This window comes from Diabrotica virgifera, chromosome 2 (genome assembly GCF_917563875.1).
Source record: "Diabrotica virgifera virgifera chromosome 2, PGI_DIABVI_V3a".
Classification (NCBI taxonomy): Eukaryota; Metazoa; Arthropoda; class Insecta; order Coleoptera; family Chrysomelidae; genus Diabrotica; species Diabrotica virgifera.
This window is the reverse complement of record NC_065444.1, coordinates 206,273,211-206,297,275: the sequence shown is the minus strand read 5'-3', so window position 1 is coordinate 206,297,275 and position 24,065 is coordinate 206,273,211. Positions and strand designations below refer to the sequence as shown.

Here is a 24,065-nt window from a genome sequence, read left to right as displayed (position 1 = left end):
AAATATCAATTAAGTAAAGCGTCGATTAGACCAAAGCTTTATAATTTTAATGACCGGGTACGAAATCTTCAGATAGCCGATGAATTTTTATTAGCATTAATGTGTTTCAGTGGAGTGATGGAAATTTTTTTTTGGTAAATTTCTTTTAATACGAGACAGAGAGATCCTTTATTTACTACATTATTCAACTTAGGAGTGTTGGAAACTGTAATCAGAAAATGCAGCATGAAGGCGAAAGAAACAATCATGAAAAATGGGCAAAAGTGCATGGCACTTCTTGATGATTTAACGACCTTAGAAAGAACCACGAAAGAATTATTAAGAAGAGTGGTGAAAAAAATTGTTGAAGAAACACCCAAATCTGGATTGGAAGTAAATGGGGAGAAAACCAAATATATGATCGATCATGGGAGGAACAGAACAAAAAAAAGAAGACTTTAGTACGAGATCTGAAAGTGGTCAAAGGTGTAGTTTTAAAAGGATGGACAATTTTGAACACCTGGGTGTAGCAGGTACTCGATGGAAATGGAAAAGAGAAAGGGAAGCTTGATGCCAGAATAGCAAAAGAGAATAAAAAATTAGACAGTTTAAGAGTCCTAATGAATTCAAAGAAGTTCTAGTAAAACATGACAAATTAATAACTCTAATGCAAGAAATTGGAATTGATAACAAAGATCTGAGAATTAACAGTATCATTTATTACAATCAAACGGCCAAAATCAAAATAGAAGACCAGTTGACTGATAAAATTGCAATAGAACGAGGAGTACGACAGGGCTGTATTTTATCTCCACTACTATTCAATATCTACTCTGAATAACATTAGACATGCAGATGATACCATAGTTTTTGCCGATAATCTGAATGATTTACAGATATTAACAAATCGTATAACAGAAGTCAGCAACAGATACGGACTAGCTCTAAACATAAAGAAGACCAAATTTATGACAATTAGTAAAAAACCAATACTTAACGATCAACTTACAATCAACCAACAAAATATCGAAAGAGTTGAGCAATATACATATCTGGGCACGAATTTAAATAGCCAATGGGACCACTCGACAGAAATTAAACAGCGAATAATAAAAGCGAAAGCAGCATACGTTAGAATGAGACCCATTTTCAACAGTCGAGACATATCATTAAAAACAAAATACCGTCTGTTGAAATGCTACATATTCACAGTTCTGATCTACGGAATGGAAGCGTGGACACTAACTGTTGCATCTATGAATCGGCTCGAAGCTTTCGAAATGTAATCGTATAGGCGCATATTACGTATACCCTGGGTTGACCGAATTACTAATGTGGAAGTCCTGCGTAGAATAGGGAAAGAGTGTGAAATTCTCATAACCATCAAAACAAAAAAATTAGAATATCTAGGACATCTAATGAGAAATCAAAAACGTTACGGCCTTCTCCAACTGATTCTCCAAGGGAAGGTAAATGGTAAAATCGGACCGGGAAGAAAACGCATTTCCTGTCTTCAAAATTTACGAAAGTGGTATAACACGACTACCACTGAACTGTTCCGCGCTGAGGTAAACAAAGTCAAGATAGCCATGATGATCGCCAACATCCGGTACGGATAGGCACTTTAAGAAGAAGAAGAATGAATTCAAAGGATGTTTCTAGATAAGGCAAACTCCGAATATATAAAACAGTAATTACACACAGAGCAACCTATGCCTGTGAAGTATTCACATTAAATAAGAAGGAAGAAGATACTCTGCCAAGATGGCAAAGGAAAATATTGAGACGCGTATTCGGAGGAAGGATGACAGAAGACGAGTGAGAGATAAGAACCAACAACGACTTAATGGCTTTTTACAAAGAACCTATTATCACCAGGTTCGTCAAGTCACAAAGAACCAGATGGTTGGGACATATAGAAAGAATGGTAGCGAACAGAATACCTAAATTAGCTGTGAACAAAACTAATCGGTCCCAAAAGAGGAGATAAACCCAGAACGAGGTTGATTAATAAAGTGAAAAAAGACTTTAAAGACGTGAACGTGAGGGACTGGAAATGAAAAGCACAAAACAGAAGTGAATAGGGAAATATTGTTCATCAGGTCCTTCAGAGTAGTTAAGAATTTTGTATATACTTAAGTTTGAGTTTTGTTTCAAATAATTGTAATTTTACGTAATCTAAGGGTAAGAACAGAACAAGTGGGTCGAGGTGGAGGTGTAGGTCGCGGTGGATGCTACTAGTTAAGTCGCGGTCGATGTCGATAGCACATAGCAAGGAGGTCACTTGCGCTGTCAGTCGATCTAGAATCACTATCAAGTGAAGTAGTTTAATGAAATTTGAATGACAAACAGACAGTGCTTTTGCGATGTTGTGTCAGTCAAGTGATGATAGTGATGAAATGTCAGCTGTAAATAATCAGATCCTCCTTCATATTTCAAAACTTTACTGAATTTAATTACTTTAGAAATTCAAAAATAAACTGAATACAAAAAAGGCATTATATAAAAAGTATCAACTCAGATAGCGCAGGTAATGACAACCTGGCTTCGAACGGACCAATCACAGAGAAGCATCCTTGTAGGCGCGCAGCAGACATCCATGTAAAACAAACTCATTTTATTTTCAAAAGCATCGATGTACACCTCCTGGATGGCATCGCGCTAAATTTCCACCGCGACTTACCTGCTATGTTCTCTTCCATTCACTACAATGTGTTTGTTTTACATGGATATCGACATCGACCGCGACCTCCACCTCCACCTTCACCGCGACCCACTTGTTCTGTTCATACCCTAAGGATTATGTTTTAAAAAAATACACTAAATATTAACAGAATGTTTTGCGTATAAAGAAAAAAATTTCTTCTATTTCTTCTTTGATTAAACTTTTTTGATGTGTAAATGGTTGCTTTGTAATTTTGATTGGATCTGCGTTGATGTAGGCCTCCCCTGCCTTAGATTTTGTGCTGCAATAGGATTGTTTATCAGAAAATATTTATCATTGGTCATTATGTGGTAGTGGACAGAGACACACCAAATTTTTGGTGATAGTTCTACAATTGAGAATTTAGTATGTATTTCAATTTTATATTCGGTCCAATACTTTTATTTGATTTATTTAAAAAAATACATTATTTTAAAAATAATATTTTTAGATCGTTATTTAATTTTTAGTTAAACAAATGGTGAAAGCGATGTGATTCGTAGGCATTCATTGACGCAAATCTTCTAAAGATACGAGTGGTGTTCTATACATTTTACTTTTTAGGACTCCTCACAAAAAATCCAAGGTAGACAAATCTGGTGACCTAGGAGGCTATTTGACGCTGCCTCTTCTCCCAGTCCAAGGACGTTGAAAATGTTGGTCTAAATACTGACGAACAAGTAAAGCATAATGCGGAGAAGCACGGTCCTGTTGAAAAGCCAAATGATCTTCATCTATTGTTGAAAATTTTTAATATCAGTCAAGGCAGGCTTAATCAGGTTTCGATTTGATTAGATATGTAGTTTTTGCTGATATATCACATTTAAGTGAGTTAGAGAGTGTTAAAATTTTTACTTTAGCCAATGAGAGTTATAGACAAGAACATATTGCGCGGAGACTGCGTATCCAGCAATCGACTGTTTCTCGTATAGTAAAGTAATACCACAGTAATACTGAGATAATACAATCGGTGACCTGGTCAAGGACGAGAACTATGTTCAACGCCAAGAGATGACCAATATTTTAGTCATCAATCTTTGTGAAATCTCACACTTACAGCTCCCAATCACAAAAATTAATTACTAGTCACGACAAGTTAAAGTAAGTATCCAAACAGTGACTCTCTCTCTTGTCGTTTACCCATTACTGAGGATCGTGATTTCGTCCAGTATATCTAACAATTTTTTTTCCATTGGTCTCTGTCTTCAGCTGCTCTTCGCAGAATGAGTTTCCAGCTGTTTTCTTAATTTGGTCGGACCCTCTAGTTGGTGATAGTCCTCTTGATCTTCTCCCCGGAACGTTTCCAGAAACAATTAATCCCTCCAAATTAAAGTCACCTCTGCGAATCACGTGACCGAAGAATTGTTCGTTGCAGACAAATTGTGGACAGTCTTTTTTTAATCTCGAGTTGGTTTAGAATGGAAACGTTTGTCCTATGAGCTGTGCAAAGTATGCTCAGCATTCTTCTCCAGCACCACATCTCAAAGGCATCAATTTTTTGGCGCTCGCGTGCGCGAAATGTCCAAGTCTCTGCTCCGTATAAAAATACTGAGAATACAAGAGCATTTACCAGTTTGATCTTGATATTTTGAAAGATAGATGTGTCTATCCAAACTTTAGTTAGGCGACTCATCGCATTTTTTTCCATACCAATACGTCGCCGTACTTCTACTTCACAGTTGCCATCGTTAGTTATACTAGACCCGATATAGACAAAGCTGTTTACTATCTGGTATTTCTGTAACGTGTTAGTCAGTTGAATAGTGTGAAATCTGTCGACCAACATTATTTTTGTTTCAGATTTCTCAGATTTTCAGGCCAATCTTATTGCTTTCGTACTTAACTCTTCTCAGAAGATCAAACATTTCTTGCTCATTTGCTGCTATAATAAGTGTAGTGTCATCAGCAAATCTTAAATTGGAGATTTTCCTATCAGCTACTAACACTCCACCTTCTACTATCCTTCTAAAGCCATCCTCATGACATGTTCACCATAAATGTTCAATAAGTCACGTGACAACACACATCCTTGTCTAACACCTCTCTCGGTCTTGAATTGGTTTGAGAACTTCTGATCTAGTCGTACTATTGCTGTATTGGACTGGTATAGATTTTTAATAAGGGTCACCAGGTTCATTGGTGTGCCCATTTCTATTAAAATTTACCACAGATTTATCCAGCTTACACAATCAAATGCCTTTTGGTAGTCAACGAAGCAAACAGTGGCGAGAAGACTTAAAGAGGTTCGTTTAAATTCAAAACGGCCTACCAGAGTTCCACGACTTTTCCCAAGACACAAAACCCAACGGTTGCAATTTGCAAGGTCAATGTTAACTGACTGGAACAGATATCAATGGGGAAGAGTTCTTTTCGCAGATGAAACAAGGATACGATTATGGAAGCCAAATGGATGTAGTCGAGTATACAGAAGGTCAGGAGAAAGTTTCGCATGATCTAATCTTACATATCGTACATGTTAACATCATCAAAGAGAATTTTTTTCCTTACGCCAGATTGATTAAGACCGAGGTTCTAGAGTGGCCATCAGCATCATCATCATCAGCCTCTCTCGATCCACTGCTGGACATAGGCCTCCCCTTTTTGTCTCCAAAGTGTTCTATCTTGTGCTTTCTGTATCCAGTTTTTTGTTGTCTTTCGTAAGTCATCTTGCCATCGTGTTGGTGGTCTTCCTCTGCTACGTTTATCGGCTCTTGATCTCCATTCAATAGTTTGCGAGTCCATATTACGTCTTTCATTCTGGTAACGTGTCCAGCCCATCTTCATTTTAAGTTACAGCTTAAAATGGAGTGGCCATCAATCAATGAGTCCTATTCCTTTAACCGGGATATTCTTATAACCGATCATTGGTGGCTACAAAAAACGTTTCAGGTTCTCAAATTAATATTCATTTAACCGGGATATTCCTTTAAGCGTTATTCTAATAGGCGGGTTCTACTGTAATAAGATAGTACTTTTACTTATGAAATTTGCTATTTGTAAATTAATTTAACTTTAAAATATATTAATACAAAGATTAACTTACTGTGACAAATATTTTATATGGATTACTCTGTATTTAGACCGCTATACATATATTTTCAACTATTATGAATAATTCAGAAAATAAGTGAGCCTAATCTATACACCACAATACACAAAAAAAATGAAAAATAGATCTGGAAATGTAAAAACAATTCTGATTAATAAATCTTACGGCTTATTTATAAAATAAAGTAGTCTAATTTTAAATATTTAGGAATTTTTATATAACTCATTTTATGTATTTGTATAGACGAGATTTAATAATTTGGTTGTAGAAGCTGATATAACCCTTCGCCTTGAATTAACGACATTCACGCTTTTAGAAAGCGCTATACTTGATTTGTATGTGTATTAAACGTGTTTAATAAATATTTTTTACAATAATATTGGTTGTTTATCTTCAAAAATAATTTCTTGTAATAGCAAAAAATATCTTAGAAGAAAGTTTATTGTGCATCAATTCACTTTTTATAAATTAAGCTAATACCGAAATACCGGTATTTTTATTATAAATACCGGTATCAAATACCGGACAAAAATCGTCCGGGTTCCCGGTACTCGGGATCCCGGAATTCCGGTATTGTAAGACCTAATTAGACTATTTCATTAATTTCTATACAAGTTGTAGCTCTCCAATAAGCAAGACAACGAATATACGTAGAATAGTCCAGAAGAACTTATTTAACAATTAAAAAGTAGAAAAGTTCTCAAAAGGCAAAAATATGCTTCAAAAACAGACCCAAAATAAAATTTGCAATATTTCTGTCTGTAAGTGTATATGTATAGTGAGGATCAAAATTATGGAATAAATTAATTTTCTCTAACATGGACGATTTTGTAGATAAATCCTGAAACAGGTCGATTTTAATTTTAAATTTTAATTTTTTTGGCAGATATATCATACTAGTGACGTCATTCATATGGGTGTGATGACGTAATCCATGATTTTTTTTTAATAGGAATAGGGGTCGAGTTGTAGCTTATTTGAAAGGTTGTTCAATTCTCTATTAAGTAATATAAACATTACCATTATTATTTATACAAGGTGGCCAAAAAATAATTTTTGAATTAAATTATTTGACGCAAAAAGAAGAATGTATATAATTTATTTAACTCAAAATACATTTTACTTCTGTCAGAAAATAGTAAATAAATGTTTTCACAAATAAAATTGATTTTGGCTTAAACTAAATACCAAACAACCTCCCACCTGCCTCTTGGCAGTTTGAACATTTAATTTAAGCGAAAAGCAATGGTTATTTTGTAAATAAACATTTTTTTATATTGTCTGATAGCAGTAAAATATATTTTGTGTTAAATAAATTACATATCATTATTGGTAGATGCTAGTAAAATCTACAAAACAATACTAGAGAAAAAGCTGCGAGAAAATATCGAGGCGCTCTGGATGACAGCCAATGCAGCTTTAGGCCAGGGCGAGGTACAACCGATCTCATATTCTCGGTGAGACAGTTATCAGAAAAAGCATAACAGTAAGTTGTTTCTCTGTTTTGTGGACTTGAAAAAAGCATTTGATCGGGCGCCACGTATAACAATATCTGGGAAATATTAAACCGTAAAAATGTGAAACCGAAGTTAATCCAAGCAATAAAGAGTATAATATATATTGTTATATTTCTATTTGATATGAAAATTAAAATTTGATAATTATAAACAGAATTCAATTTAATATAAAATATTTTCAATTTTCTCAACCACGGGCATATAAATTTAGAACAACCTGTATACAACAAATTGTTATATTTAATTTTAAGAAGTGATTAAATAAGACTCAAGTGAAATCGTTAATAGGTCATTATCGTTTGTTCGCGGAAGGATCGATCATTAGCCGATGCTAAATAAGACTAAGTGGAAATAGAGAATAGGTCATTAAAATTTGTATATAGTAGAAAGTAATTTTAGAATGGGAATTAACTATTTTCTTTGAAATCCATTAAGCATATTTAGAAAGTTTAAAAATTGGTTTTGAGGAACACTGCGAATGAGAGTTGGTGGTGGAAGTTTGATTTGTGAATCTGGAAGGGATATTTAGAAAGTAGGGGAATGAATGAGAAATAGAGATCGGAATGTGAGGAGCTGTCGAGAAGTGAAGTCGAGTGGTAGACGGTAGTGTACGGAGAGTGAGAAAGCCGGTGTAGTTCCGTGAGTGTGGAGTATCTATCGTAGAACGAGAGGTAGGCCAGGTTGAGAGTAAAAGAACCTCCTTGAGCCAAGAGTTCCCGGTAGCTGATTGCAGTTTCGAAAAAGGTAGAACACAGCATCACGACAGAAGCAGGAAACGAGAGCTATACGAGCTAGTTTCAGAGGAGAACATTACTGGAAGCCAGGACGAGGTTTTGATTGCAGCCAAGGATAGCAGGAAACGGGTCTTGTGTGAAGACATTCTCAGTGCACCAGAAAAAGGTCAGTCTCATTTGTTTGGACATGAATGTATGGGTTTTTCGTAGTAAATACCACATTTAAAATTGAAGAAACATAATCAATAATATCAGAAAAGCTTCATCAAACTTAAATAGAATTGTTGCTAATAAATCATAATAGTTAAATGTTAATAAAAACTTTCAATTGGAAATCAAAAGGAAATAAGATTCCCATGTGTAAATGTTATGTTTAAGAATAATAAGATATAGCAAATATTAAGCAGTGATTGCCATTTAAATAAAATAAACAATATTTTGATTACAATTGTAACCCATATGTGTTATTATTTTACTCTTTTCTTTCCTATCCCGATTAGGAACCATTAAGAAATACTTAGAAGCCACGTATGTAAGTAATTAATTTTATAAAAAGCCCTGAGATTGAAAACATATTGATATGTGATCTGGTAAATTAATTAGATTATTATTAATGCATTGATTAAATTAAATGACATATAAAAATATTATCTCATATCAATAATCAAGATCACAACAACTGTCGTCCAACGTGGAAAGCATTTTGAAAGTATTTCTAGTGGCAAATTTGAAGGATAGAAAGAGTAAAGCCGGTATTTGAAAATTTATATGCCTGTGGTAAAAAGTGAGATACTTACATTTGATAACATAAAATTTTAGATTTCTTTAGGTACAAATTTTACATGACTGATTTAATATTTTATTTTTACGATATTTACATTTGATATATTTATTGACAATTTATAATATTTGGGTGAGAAAAAGTCGTCTTGGTAACATACTAGTAAAATTTCATATTTGGCGGGGACAGTACTTCTTGAAAACAAATGTCTGTGACAAGAAGCCAAAGCAAAGAGAACAAAAAACAAAAAGAACATTCAAATCAAGAGAATAATTCAGACCAAGAAGATATTTTAGACACGACAATCATGGCATCAGAACAGCAAGAATTATCAGGAATAGATAAATTATTACAAATGATGCAACTCCAGTCACAAAGAATAGAACAGAAAATGGATGAAACACAACAAAAAATGGATAAAAATCAGGAAGAAACATCAAAGAAAATGGATAAAGTGGATCAAAAAATGGATGAAACACAGCAAAAAATGGATGAATCACAACAAAAAATGGAACAGAAAATGGATAAAGTGGAGCAAAAAATGGATGACAATCAACAGGAAACAAAACAAGCGATAGAAGAGAACAATAAGAAAATAGAGGAACGCATAGAAAAGTATGAAATGAAAATTAAAGATCACATGCAAAAACAAGAAATGAGAATGAAGGACCACATGAAAGAACAAGAAATGAAAATTCAAAATAAAATGAAGGAGTTAACGAATTGCCAGAAAAAAGAAATAGAAAATGTGGAAAACAAGTTTGAAAACGCTATTCAAGCAATCAGAGAAGAAATGGAAAGAAAGATTGCGGAAATCAATATTCAACAAAATGTAGGAGAAAGAAGAGAAAATGTTATACATAGCACAGATGACGTGAAGATAAGGTTTGGCGGGGATGTAAGAAGATTACACCCAGTGCCGTTCATAAATAGCCTGAAAAAGAAGATACAGCACATCGGAAATTTCGAAACAGCAAAAGAAACTATCAGAAACCATCTAAAATATGAAGCAAGCCTATGGTTCGATTGCAAAGAAGAAGAATTTAACAGTTGGCAACAATTTGAACAAAAATTTTTGAATTATTTCTGGGGAAAAGTCCAACAATTGGAAATTAACAAGGAATTGCAAAATGGGAAATACAATGATAGGATGGGTATATCAGAAAGGACATATGCATTACAAATTTACTATAACGCAAAACATCTACAATATAATTACTCATCGGAACAATTAGTCGAACTGATTGCAAGACATTTCGAAGAAACGCTGGAAGACCATATCACATTGCAAAACTACAAAGACATAGATAGTTTATGCCAATTCCTACAAATAAGAGAATCACGTTTAAGAGAAAGAAAATCAAGAAGGTCGCGAGAAGATTACAGGCTCCGAGAAACACAGGATTACAGAGATAGAAATCAAAATAGGAGCGACTATACAAGACGAGAATTTAATCCCAGAAGGGAAAACGAAAATAGAGACAACGGAAGAGGAAATTATGAACAAAGAAATAGGCAATGGAATGAGGACAGAAATCGAGAATACCAGAATAGAAACACCACACGCTCAAATCAAGAAAACAGAAATAATGGTAGACAAAATGAACAGGGATATCGAGAAAACCGAAACAGATCCGACAGACCTAGAGAAAATAGAAGAGAAGTAAATAATACCCAGACAGATGAATATGACGGAGAGAGACATTATGACGAAAATATAAACAACGATGAGCAAACGGCGTTTTTTCACGACGGCGCTCACTAAAAACCAAAAATCAAACAGGAATCTTTTGTAACCCCAAGGAGTTTATTAAATTGGCAAGAAACAACGAAAAGAAAAATGGAGTTAATTTAAAATTTGTGGATGGATTTATCAACGAGAAACCAATTAAAATTATGATAGACACTGGATCTGAAATAACATTGGTCAACAGAAAACTAATAGAAGAAGTTAACTTAACAAATTTAATTTACAAAATACCTAGGGTAAATTTAGTGGGCGCAAACAAACGGACATTGGCAACTATAAATGAAGGCATACGAGTAATGGTACGACTGGGTAAGAAGATGTATGCACTACAATGTGTAATAATGCCAAACATGTCACATGACATGATAGTAGGAGTTGACGAATTGGCAGAAAAACATGTAGTGATAGATTTTAAAAATAATACGATGAATCTAACAGAAGAAAAAGAAGAAGAACAGAACAAGGAACAGGAGAAACAAAATACGGACAAATCAGGTAAAGAACGAACAGTGGAAATGAATTTGGCAACGAAGCAAGGACAAAGAAGAAAAGGGAGAAAAAGTCAGAAAAAGACAAAAGAAAATGAAACCTGTGGCTCCTCAAAAGAAGAGTTGAGCCCAGAAGAAGAAAAATTGAGAGTATCAAAAGCAAAAGAAAACTGGGATTCCTCAAAAGAAGAGATGAGCTCAGGAGAAGGAGAAATAAAGCTAACAAATGAAAGCGAAAAAGATATAATCGAAACAGTGGCATTTGAAGAGGAGGCATATGAAAACGAGGATGCAGAATGCACGGTAAAAGTAAGTGAAAAATCTGAGGAAAAAGACAGAAGATTGATATGGGAAAAAGGGAAAGACAACATAATAGCCGACACTCTAACACAGGATGAGGACACTGAAAATAAGGAAACAATTACTCTACAGGTGGGACTAATTAGAGTAATACAAGAAGAAGGGGTATAAGACGTAGATTAAAGTAAGGAAATATACAGGGAGTTGGTTTTGCCTCGAGAAAATTTATTTAAAAATGCAGATAAATTTTATCGAATACAAGGCGGGGATTTGTTATATTTCTATTTGATATGAAAATTAAAATTTGATAATTATAAACAGAATTCAATTTAATATAAAATATTTTCAATTTTCTCAACCACGGGCATATAAATTTAGAACAACCTGTATACAACAAATTGTTATATTTAATTTTAAGAAGTGATTAAATAAGACTCAAGTGAAATCGTTAATAGGTCATTATCGTTTGTTCGCGGAAGGATCGATCATTAGCCGATGCTAAATAAGACTAAGTGGAAATAGAGAATAGGTCATTAAAATTTGTATATAGTAGAAAGTAATTTTAGAATGGGAATTAACTATTTTCTTTGAAATCCATTAAGCATATTTAGAAAGTTTAAAAATTGGTTTTGAGGAACACTGCGAATGAGAGTTGGTGGTGGAAGTTTGATTTGTGAATCTGGAAGGGATATTTAGAAAGTAGGGGAATGAATGAGAAATAGAGATCGGAATGTGAGGAGCTGTCGAGAAGTGAAGTCGAGTGGTAGACGGTAGTGTACGGAGAGTGAGAAAGCCGGTGTAGTTCCGTGAGTGTGGAGTATCTATCGTAGAACGAGAGGTAGGCCAGGTTGAGAGTAAAAGAACCTCCTTGAGCCAAGAGTTCCCGGTAGCTGATTGCAGTTTCGAAAAAGGTAGAACACAGCATCACGACAGAAGCAGGAAACGAGAGCTATACGAGCTAGTTTCAGAGGAGAACATTACTGGAAGCCAGGACGAGGTTTTGATTGCAGCCAAGGATAGCAGGAAACGGGTCTTGTGTGAAGACATTCTCAGTGCACCAGAAAAAGGTCAGTCTCATTTGTTTGGACATGAATGTATGGGTTTTTCGTAGTAAATACCACATTTAAAATTGAAGAAACATAATCAATAATATCAGAAAAGCTTCATCAAACTTAAATAGAATTGTTGCTAATAAATCATAATAGTTAGATGTTAATAAAAACTTTCAATTGGAAATCAAAAGGAAATAAGATTCCCATGTGTAAATGTTATGCTTAAGAATAATAAGATATAGCAAATATTAAGCAGTGATTGCCATTTAAATAAAATAAACAATATTTTGATTACAATTGTAACCCATATGTGTTATTATTTTACTCTTTTCTTTCCTATCCCGATTAGGAACCATTAAGAAATACTTAGAAGCTTAGAATGTAAGTAATTAATTTTATAAAAAGCCCTGAGATTGAAAACATATTGATATGTGATCTGGTAAATTAATTAGATTATTATTAATGCATTGATTAAATTAAATGACATATAAAAATATTATCTCATATCAATAATCAAGATCACAACAATATATATATATATATATATATATATATATATATATATATATATATATATATATATATGTATATATATATATATATAAATGTACACGTAATAATGTAAGAACAAACAATCGTTTATCTCTAGAATTCTACACAAGGACAGGTGTAAGACAAGGTGGTGTTCTGAGTACTTTGTTAGTCATCACTCTAATGGACGAAATTGCAAAATAATGCAGGGGTAAGGTAAATAGAACTAGGGTTGGGGTGTATAAATTTCAACAAGTTTACGTGTCAGAGTTGATATATGCAGATGACCTGGTAATTGTTGCAAAATCATAAAAAGACTTGCAAGTGAATGTGAATGTTTGGAATGAAACCTTTAAGAAATTTGGGATGAAAATAAATATTGAAAAAACAGAAGCTTTAGTAATATCGAAAACTCAAGAAAAGATAAAAATGTAAAGCTGAATAATGAGACCATTACACCAGTAGAGGACTTCAAGTATCTAGGATCAACAATGAATGGGCAACGAAATATAGAACCAGAAATAAATAGCAGGGTAATGAGTGCAACACAATTATACTATGCACTAAATAAAAGTTTTATTAGGAAGAAAGAAGTAAGCCTGAAAACAAAAATGAAAGTATTTCAAACTGTATACGAGCCGGTGCTACTATACGGTAGTGAAACGTGGACAGTGAACTACAGCATCCATAGTAAAATTCAAGCATGCGAAATACGATATTTACGTGCGGTATCCGGGGTGACCAGACGTGATCGTATAAGAAATGAAGACATACGTGAAAGGGGCGGTGTTGAAAGGACCTTAGACATACTTGAAACGAAACAGTTATCGTGGTTCGGACATATGGCGAGAATGAGTGAAGGTAGAACTGTAAAGAGGGTACGGAAAGCGGCATCTGACAACAAACGACGAAGAGGCAGGCCAGCCAGAACGTGGAACGCAAATATTGAAAAGGCTTGCGTAAAATAAACTATTGGGTGGAGAGAACCAGAAAGACTAGCTACTGACCGAAAGGCATGAAAACGTCTGATTTCTCCACTTACCTCGACACCGTAAGGTACAAGAGGACGGCTTAATAGGGATGGCGGTTTTTGACAAAAAACCGGTTTTCGGTTATACCGGTTTTTTTGCTTACGGTTTAACCTGGCGGTTATAACCGGCCAAAAAAACCGGTTTTTCGAAAAACCGGTTTTCGGTTTTTTTAATCCAATAGGTTACAAAGTTACATTTACAAGTACAATTTTCCTCTCCTCCCAAAATCAAAAAATTCCCCAACCATTTCAACTTATAAAAAATTTCCCAGACTCTTTGAAATGGGATTTAAAAAAAATAATATCAACATAAATATTTTACTTAAAAATAAATTGGATAATGCAATATATCTTTTATTTTTACTACAATCAAAAAAAAATTATCATGTATTACTTTTAACACGTTTGTATATATTTCTAGAATAGGTACATTTTAACTAATTTAATACTTCCTGTATGGGTGTATCGTTTTGAAAACGTAGGGAAATTCTTGGAGATTCGTATTCGTAATCAGTAATACGATATGCATAGGCAGAGCATTATTTTTGGTAATCAGATAAAATCATTCACCGACTTTCAATGTCAAGAGTTAAGAGTTTAGTGTGAAAAATAGATGATGTTTGGCTTGCGTCTAATTCAAACAGACACTTCTTATGTAAATATTATGATTACAAATACCTTTTCAAGGAAATATTACATAAAACTTAATAACTGATTCTGCTGGCTGATGTGAGATTGCACTGCAGTTTGCTTCTGTATTTATAAAATAAAATAAAATTTGAATTATGGTTTTGTTTGGAATAGCTACTTGAGAATAATAATTATGATTGGGATCCCAAATAATACCTAACCTAATCCTAATCACCGTAAAAACCTAATAACCGGTTTTTTCTTTAAAAAGAAAAAACCAGTTATAACCGTGACAAAAAAATAACCGGTAAAACCGGTTATTGCGAAGTAAAAAACCGGTTTTAGGTTTAAACCGGCAGGTTTTTCCCATCCCTACGGCTTAAGTAAGTAAGTAAGTATAAATTAAATGCATTCTTCTTTTTGCGTCAATTAATTTAATTCAAAAATTATTTTTTTGGCCACCCTGTATAAATAATGATTGTTTATATTGCTGAATAGAGAATTGAACAACCTTTCAAATGAGCTACCACACGACCCTTATTCCTATTTAAAAAAATCATCAATTATGTCTTCACGCCCAGACGGATTACGTCACTAGTATGATATACAGGGTGATTCATCTTATTCGCCTCGGTCTCTGTACGGAAAACCACTTGATATTTTAAAAAAAATTCTTCACAGAAATATACAGGGCCTTTAATACTACAACCTAAAAATAATGTGAATTATACAGGGTGTTCCAAAAAAGAGTGGTATATCAAAGTTATATTTTTTCTTATAGAATGCCCTATATCTGATGACATTATTGAATTGACCTTAAAAAATAAGCTATACTTTCATAAGGGTTCCCTATACCTAAATACAGGGTGTTTTGATTTATTTCGATTTTTATAAAAATGTAAGGTTTTAGAAAAAAATAAATATCTACGAATCTAAGAAGCAGTAACAAATTCTTTCTTGGATCTTAATAATAGACTATTTAGCATACTTAAACAGATGCTTATTGCAACAAAATTTCTTACAGGGTGGTCAAAATATGAGATTGTTCTATTAACAAATTCAAGCTGTAATAACTTACTTATTTTAAATGGAACACCCTGTATCCTACTAGTCTATCGCGTAGAAAATTTGCTTAGCTTTCAATTTGTATTAGGGTTTCCTATACCTATCTTTTTACAGGGTGGTCAAAATATTAGATTGTTCTATTAACAAATTCAAGCTGTAATAACTTACTTATTTTAAATGGAACACCATGTAGCTTACTAGTCTATCGAGTAGAAAATTTACTTAGCTTTCAATTCTTATTAGGGTTTCCTATACCTATCTCCCTTCATTTTTTAAATATTTAAAGATTTCCTAATTTGTAAGCTTTAAAAATTAGAATTACATAAGTACCTATGTCGTGTTTATGTACAACACATCACCAACACCGGCAATATACTTAGACAAGATACTGTCATTAATAATAAAATTTTCATTGTTATCATGTAATCACACAGAGTGTTGTATTATTTTAGTTGATTTTGGCCTACATGTGAAATTGAATAATATGTTTATTTTAAACTGCATACCCTATATTAGATGCCGTATTCTGGAAGATATTTAAATTATATTTCATTCCGTATAAGTATTTTCCATATCTTAACCCAACGGTTATTAAGTAAATTTAAGAACGCCACTTTTTGTTTGAATCTTTAAATCGCAATTACAAACAATTAAATGCAATGGCTACTTTGACGAAAACGAGCCTATTGTACAAAAATATGTAAAAATGGGTATTTACAGAATAACATGAGAATTTATATTTACAGAATAACATGTGTATTGAGAATGTTAACATGGAATTCAAGAGATTTTAAATATCTTCCATTATAAAGAATAGAATATCGAGTATGTCATTTAAAATAAGAACACTCTGTGTGATTAAATGATAAAAATGTGAATTTTATTAATGAAACTATCTTGACTAAGATATTTAAGTAAATTGCCGGTGTTGGTGATGTGTTGTAAATAACCACGACATAGGTACTTAATTCTAAATTTTAAAGCTTACAAATTAGGAAATCTTTTAATATTTAAAAAATGAAGCTAGATAGGTATAGGAAACCCTAATAAGAATTGAAAGCTAAGTAAATTTTCTACTCGATAGACTAGTAAGATACAGGGTGTTCCGTTTAAAATAAGTAAGTTATTACAGCTTGAATTTGTTAATAGAACAATCTAATATTTTGACCACCCTGTAAAAAGATAGGTATAGGAAACCCTAATACAAATTGAAAGCTAAGTAAATTTTCTACGCGATAGACTAGTAAGATACAGGGTGTTCCATTTAAAATAAGTAAGTTATTACAGCTTGAATTTGTTAATAGAACAATCTCATATTTTGACCACCCTGTAAGAAATTCTGTTGCAATAAGCATCTGTTTAAGTATGCTAAATAGTCTATTATTAAGATCCAAGAAAGAATTTGCTACTGCTTCTTAGATTCGTAGATATTTATTTTTTTCTAAAACCTTACATTTTTATATAAATCGAAATAAATCAAAACACCCTGTATTTAGGTATAGGGAACCCTTATGAAAGTATAGCTTATTTTTTAAGGTCAATTCAATAATGTCATCAGATATAGGGCATTCTATAAGAAAAAATATAACTTTGATATACCACTCTTTTTTGGAACACCCTGTATAATTCACATTATTTTTAGGTTGTAGTATTAAAGGCCCTGTATATTTCTGTGAAGAAATTTTTTTAAAATATCAAGTGGTTTTCCGTACAGAGACCGAGGCGAATAAGATTAACCACCCTGTATATGCCAAAAAATTTTAATTTAAAAATAAAAGTGGACCTGTTTTGGGATTTATCTCCAAAATCGTCCATTTTAGAGAAAATGAATTTATTCCATAATGTTGCCCCTCTCTGTGTATTAAATTAATACTCAACGTTCCACATAATACTACAATATTCCAAAATAATATTTTTTTATTTAGGTGAATGTGCAATAAATTTATTTTGGTTAAGTAATATTAACGTACATAGAACACTTCACAGAGCTAATTAATGTTTGCAAATTATTTAATTAGAGCATATTGGTTACTATTCGCTCCTGTTTATATCACAGAAAGCCAGAAGCTCTGTTTGCTAAATTACTAGGATTGTTTAATTGAAACGTCTTTTATTAACTTAGCCTCGGAAATCATTATACTCCATTGATATTATTTGTTGGAGAGGACACATTGATTAGTTCGTTATTCTGTTTTTGTGGTATCCCATGCAACACACTGTAGATTACATAGTATAAGTTGCTCTGGTTATTTTTATTCAATATCCAATATTTATTGCTACCTGTCCCATTACAAATGATAAGCAATATTTTTAAGTTATGTAAACTAACAGTAGGATACTCCCAGTGATGAGAATAAGACATTGTCAATTGAGTAATAATTCCTCATCCCCATCCTACCCCTTCTTTAGAAATACAGACATTCCTGAACAATGAAAGCGAAAAATAACTTCTGCTAACTAACTGCCTTCTTTCGAAGTGAACAGATAAAAAACTCTCTAAGTAAACTGGTTTTGACTTTTAAAAAGAACACACGAGCTATTCTCCTCTCTTAGTACTAACCCCTATTATCAGTATATCAAGGCTTACTTGGAATCAGCAGATAGAAAGAAAAACGAATAAAGAGAGCGGTAACTACGTTAATAGTAGCCAGACTTTCTTATGGAACAATTTGGGGATTGAGACCAGGCATGGTACTATCCAGGTAGTACCTACATTGGATTTATAACATGGTGATACAACCCACAATGGCAGCTATGTACGCCGTTGCTCCCGCTTGGCGGCGCTAGTATAGTTGGGGGTCAACGTTTTGACAATTCGTGAAGTTTGTATATGGTGTTTTTGTTTACGATTTAATAAAATAATAAATTATGACAGAAAAATACGGATCTTGGACTATTTGTACGTTGAAAAACGAATTGTGGAGAAGGAATGCGAGAGTTATTGGAAAAAAGGAAGCCCTTTAACAGCCTACAGTGTTTATATAGCCATCTATTTCCTAACTGCTCTGTCCCAGTTTCTTAGTCTTTTGTTGCCACAAGATCAAATTTATATTTTTTGGCTTTGTTTACTAGATGCTTCATATGGAATGCTTCCTGGAATGATCCTCTTATATTCCACGTCGATGTTTTAACTAGTTCTTCATTATTGTTATTATCTCGTTTATTATTTTTTGATTCTTGTTTCCGTTTTCTTTGCCGGGTCATCTTTGTTGGGTCTCCTAATACTACATTCAATTCTAGTGTTTTGCAATGTCTTCCTCTATTCTTTCCAGCTGCTCCTATTCTTTATTCCATTTCCATAATACATTGTTTATCTTTGGTCATTGTCAGTCTTTTGTTTTTGTGCTATTTCCTTTAATTTTCTTCTTTGATTTTTCCTTCCTTAGCAATTCTTCTTATTTTGGCCATTATTTCCCTATCCGTCCTTCGTCAGATCATCATTTATGTATATTCTTTCTCTCAGTTGCTTGGGTTTCATCTTATTTTGCATTACTTTGGTCTTTTCTGTCTTGCTATCCATGTCTACCAAATATATTTTGTCTCCCAGCTTTCTTGCTTCATTAACGTTTACTTTTACTCGAATTTCCTTTTCTATTAATTTTTCTACCGCATTCCCTAGCAAGAGTGGTTGATCGGTGTCAATCTGCAGTCCTTGAATCACAATGTTTTTCCTTCTTCCCTCTCTTTCTAATTTTTGTACTCATTCGTTGGAGATATTTAATTCATATCGTAATTGATTTCGTATTGAAGCGCCTTTTCATTAATACGTTTCAGTTCTTTAATTTTTTTTCGATATCCTTTTTGTTGGAATGCGAGAGTTACTGGAAAAAAGGAAGCCCTTATCGAAGGGTAAGCTATATTAATCAACGTGCTAATATTTTATTTCTATAGCTCAGGCCAAAATAAAAATATTTATGTTAATCTGAGTTTTATAGTGAAGTATTCGATTTTTCACAGTCGAATCCAGGGGAAATACGTAATCTGTTTCAACAAAATGTTTATTGCAGATACGTGCATTTATTATCAGAAGATATTTATCACTTCTTATTGCTACAATCCACTTTTTTCTCATCAGAATATCTTTGGGAAACCTGTATCCAGGTGTTCTCAATAAGCACAAAGGCGCAGCACATTGAGGCATTTTATTTTCTCAAATTAAATTCACACAGCGAAACAAATATGCAATATTTACTTAGAAATAGATTGATTTGAATTGTTGACGTGACCTCCAACTACACAAGCGCCATCTACGTTGAGCTTTCCAGATTAGCTGCCATTACATATGCATCAGTGGTATGGTGGCCAAAAGTGCAGCAAAAAAGTCCCATCATCAAATTAAGCAAGGTGCAAAGACTTGCTTGTCTCGGGATCACGGGGGCTATGAGCAGGCGCAGTCAACGGGTCTATGGACCCCCCTATTGTATTTAGTCTATAAGTATTTTTTTATTATTTATTATTTTTCTCCGTTAACTCTAAACTTTAATCCATCAGTACAACAGTACAACACTAAATTACACGACAACCGCTTCCAAAGAATTGAAAAAAGCCATAAAATCTAATAAAACACCCTTCTCTGAAAAATAATCTGCAGGCCCATTTGTTTGGGTACCGGTGGAACCATAAACAACGGAAATATTTTTCTCGATTCAAAGAATAACAAAAATGATATTTTAAAATGCAAATACATTACACTGGGTATAAACCTTATCTCATGAAAAGTCACGTTTCAAAGTTGCGATACAATAAAGATATAAAATTTGTATTTTACTAGATAATCCATGCGTACCTACCCATTGATGGTAGAAAGGTTAATCTTTATGATAAAGAGTGACCAGTGAGTTCAATCACCAGTGACTATCAATCGTTTTGATACCGTAGGTATCTGGGATTATATAGTGTATTTTATCCTTAGAGTAAGTGTGAGTCGTATGGCTAAATCTGGAAAATACAATATTTGTATTTGAGGTAAGTCTGCCCCCCCCCCCTATTATTAATTTCTAGATCCGCGCCTGGCTATGAGGGGCACACCTACGGCAGCTATGGAGGCACTACTGGATCTCCCTCCTTTACATATAACAATAAGAGGTAGGTGCAAATATCTTACGGCTATCCCTCCTTTTTCTTTCTTTGCACGGCAAATTACGTGTAGTAAAATTGACACTTGTATGAAGATTAGTTGACAATGATATTGTCATCATTAACTTAGAGATGGCTTTTGAATGTTCTTGGTTAACCGTTACTTGTTTAACGCTCAAATTATTAATTCAGTTAATTAATCTGATTATTTTTGAAGTTATACTTTTTTAGGCGCGATTGGGAAAATTGATGGGAGTGAATTTTTATGAAAACCACAATATGAAGGACGCGCACACTGACAACATGAAGTTAGTTGCTAAATCTAAATTTTCTACGATTCATCCAGGGAAAAGCAATTGCGGGTTGCGGGGAGGCTATTTTTAATTTTTGGTATCATTTTAAGTATTAAAATTAGTTTAATATTTAAATAAAAATACAATTAAACTGTTTAAAATATTTTAATTTCGTTGAAATCATAATAGTAGAAGTATAACGTTTTTTTTTCACTAACTATGTATTCAGTGATTACAATAATTTATATACTATAGGTACAATAAAAATTAATACTCGAGAAAAGAGAAAAGGTTATTTTTTTAATAATATATTGTTACTATGTGACGCTTAGATAAATTTTGAGAACATCTTTAACAACAAAATACTTGGATCATAGAATATATCCTGGTGTATTCTCTGTTGGGAGCTTTCATAATTAATAATCAATCAATAACTTTCTATTAATTTCATGTCTTAAATCAATTATTACTTATCAAATACACCATCAATATTATTATTTAATAAACAACTCAAAATATTCCTGATAAGTCTGGATCCCGCGTATGAAAAAAAAGTTGATTAATATCAAGCTGAAAATTTGTTAATAGCTTAAGGGTGTCTAGTCGGACAAACTTTGATATATGGGAACACTGGAACAGGGGAAGTTTTAATTGTGGAACAGGTTAAAAATTTGTAACGGTCAGACCACGAAAACGGCACATGTATTTTGTCCGACAGAACAGCCTTCGGAGAGTTTAAGAGTCTGTTCTGTCGGACAAAATAAATGTGCCGTTTTCGTGGTCTGACCGTTCCAAATTTTTAACCTGTTCCACAATTAAAACTGCCCCTGTTCCAGTGTTCCCATATATCAAAGTTTATCCGACTAGACACCCTTAAGCTATTAACAAATTTTCAGCTTGCTATTAATCAACTTTTTTTTTCATCCGCGGGATCCAGACCTATGAAGCCGTGTCAAATATTTAGTAGCTTTGCTTGTCACTGTCTTGTCACTACATTCTGTTCGACTGAGTACACTGTATGACAAAGATAGCGAATGTTCGATATGGAAAATATCACCACGGACATGGTGTTCATTTTTTTCGAATCCTGAAAAAACTAATAAATATTTTTAAAAAATTTAAACGCAGAATAAAGGTTTACATTATTACCGAGGGTAGAAAGTCCCTTAGAATAAACAAAAAGTTTCTTTTGAATGAGATTTTTGGAATTAAATATCACACTAAATTTTCTCTTCTTTTTCACCCCTGTAACTTATTAAAATAAACATTATAGAAGTTTCCAGGGACTTTCGGCCCTCGGTAATAACGTATCTAATCTCTCATTCTGCGTTTAAAATTTTCAAAAATACTTATTAGTTTTCTCAGGATTCGAAAAAAATGTGTATTTAAAATGTGCATTACTTTTATATAGATGATGCATTTTATAGTACTTTTAATATGGTAAACAACCTAAGGAAAAGGCTAGAGGGGCTCGCTTATTGGTTAAGAATCAGTCAAGCTGCCATACATTTCAGAAAAATATTGAGGTATGGCACGAAATAATTTTAGTTTTAATAGTTGAATTGACCAAGAGCAAAACTGCAAATAAAATTAGTTACACTAATTAAACCTTGGCCCTAGTTAACTCTAATTAAGAGTTGTAAATACTAATTAATAGAATAATCAAAGTTTGTGAAAATTATGGATTAAAACTCAACATCAACAAAACTAATTACATGATCATTAGCAAATAAATTAATTTACAATAAAGTACTAATATGATCGACAATAAAGCGTAAAATGGGTAAACAAACTTTAAAATTAGGTAGTAATATTATTGGTAAATGGAACCCAACAAACAGAATTACAAGTTTGCACTTAAAAAGGCTACAGAGTTTTATAAGTATTAAAATCTCCAAAAATATAAACTAAATATTTATTACATAAGTATCAGTTATTCGTTCTTTCACGTAAATAATTATCGTGAGATAACTTTTTTCCATTAATTGTCTTAGAGAGAACAAGTAATCGATGCAAGATTTTCTTGGCCTAAAGCTGCTCTTTCTCTGCCATGATGAACAATTTTAATATTATATGTATCATCTTATATTTTATCTATTTTTTCTCTTAAAACATTGCTAAACACACTACTTATGGAAAGAATAAAAATGTGACTCGCTAATAATTGTTAAACTATTTTTTATCTGCTTTCATGTACACCTAATTTACTAATTTAGGTAATTTTCGAATCCAATAGAACCTGTTCTCGCTCTACATTATGTACTACATTACGTTAGGAAATATTAGACAAAACATTATTTTTCTTTTCACCCAAGATTTAACCGAAGAAAAAAAAACAGATGGAAAGAGCAGATGGAAATAAATCAGATAACATAACTAAATATCAAAGGCTCTAGAGACTTCTAAGTTAATAAGATATGCTCACGAATAAAAGTTGCAAGAAACTCAAAGTTCAGCTCTAATACCCTAAAGACACAGAAAAAGACATTGATAATAACTGTATAAGGAAGGTATAATGTACTTCGAATGCAGCTAACAATAGGCAGAGCAAAAGTTTTTTTTATTTGTTTTTAAATAGAATCTGTTACATCACAAAAAAAAGTAACACTAAGCATTTTTGTTGAACGAACAAATGTGAGAGGAGTTTTAGTCCAATGACTATCAACTACTAGTAGGTTTGTTACTAATAACTACATTAAATCACTTACTTTCACTTAAAACCTTAAAACACTTATGTTCTAAATGGCAAGTCAAGAGGAGTTCTAATTTTCAGTCTATTTAGTTGTGTAGAGTTGTCCAATAAATTCACTGATAATTCGTTGGGGTGCTTTTCCAGTCGTTTGAAATATTTATCACTGCATTTGATGATCATCTGCTTCACTGTCTCGATCTTCAAGTCCCTGTAAATGTCTGCATTTGGAATGAACCACGGTGCATTTGTGATAGCACGAAGAACCTTGGATTGAAACCGCTCGGTATTGCTAGGTTGCTGTCTGCTGCAGTTCCCCACAGTTCAATCCCGTATGTCCAGATGGGCCGGATGATTGCTTAATACACTAATATTTTGTTAGATAAAGATAAGGTGG

General features: G+C 33.0%; 1 protein-coding gene across 1 annotated transcript in view; it reads left to right on the top strand.

The window, feature by feature from the left end:
- Positions 1 to 10,531: 10,531 nt before the first annotated feature.
- LOC126879774 (cilia- and flagella-associated protein 251-like) overlaps positions 10,532 to 24,065 on the top strand; it is a 188,246-nt gene continuing 174,712 nt past the window's right edge. The window contains exon 1 of the mRNA XM_050643024.1: positions 10,532 to 11,831. Within this exon, the coding sequence (XP_050498981.1) occupies positions 10,661 to 11,473 (813 nt within the window). The 5' untranslated portion in view covers positions 10,532 to 10,660 and the 3' untranslated portion in view covers positions 11,474 to 11,831. The remainder of the gene's footprint in view (positions 11,832 to 24,065) is intronic.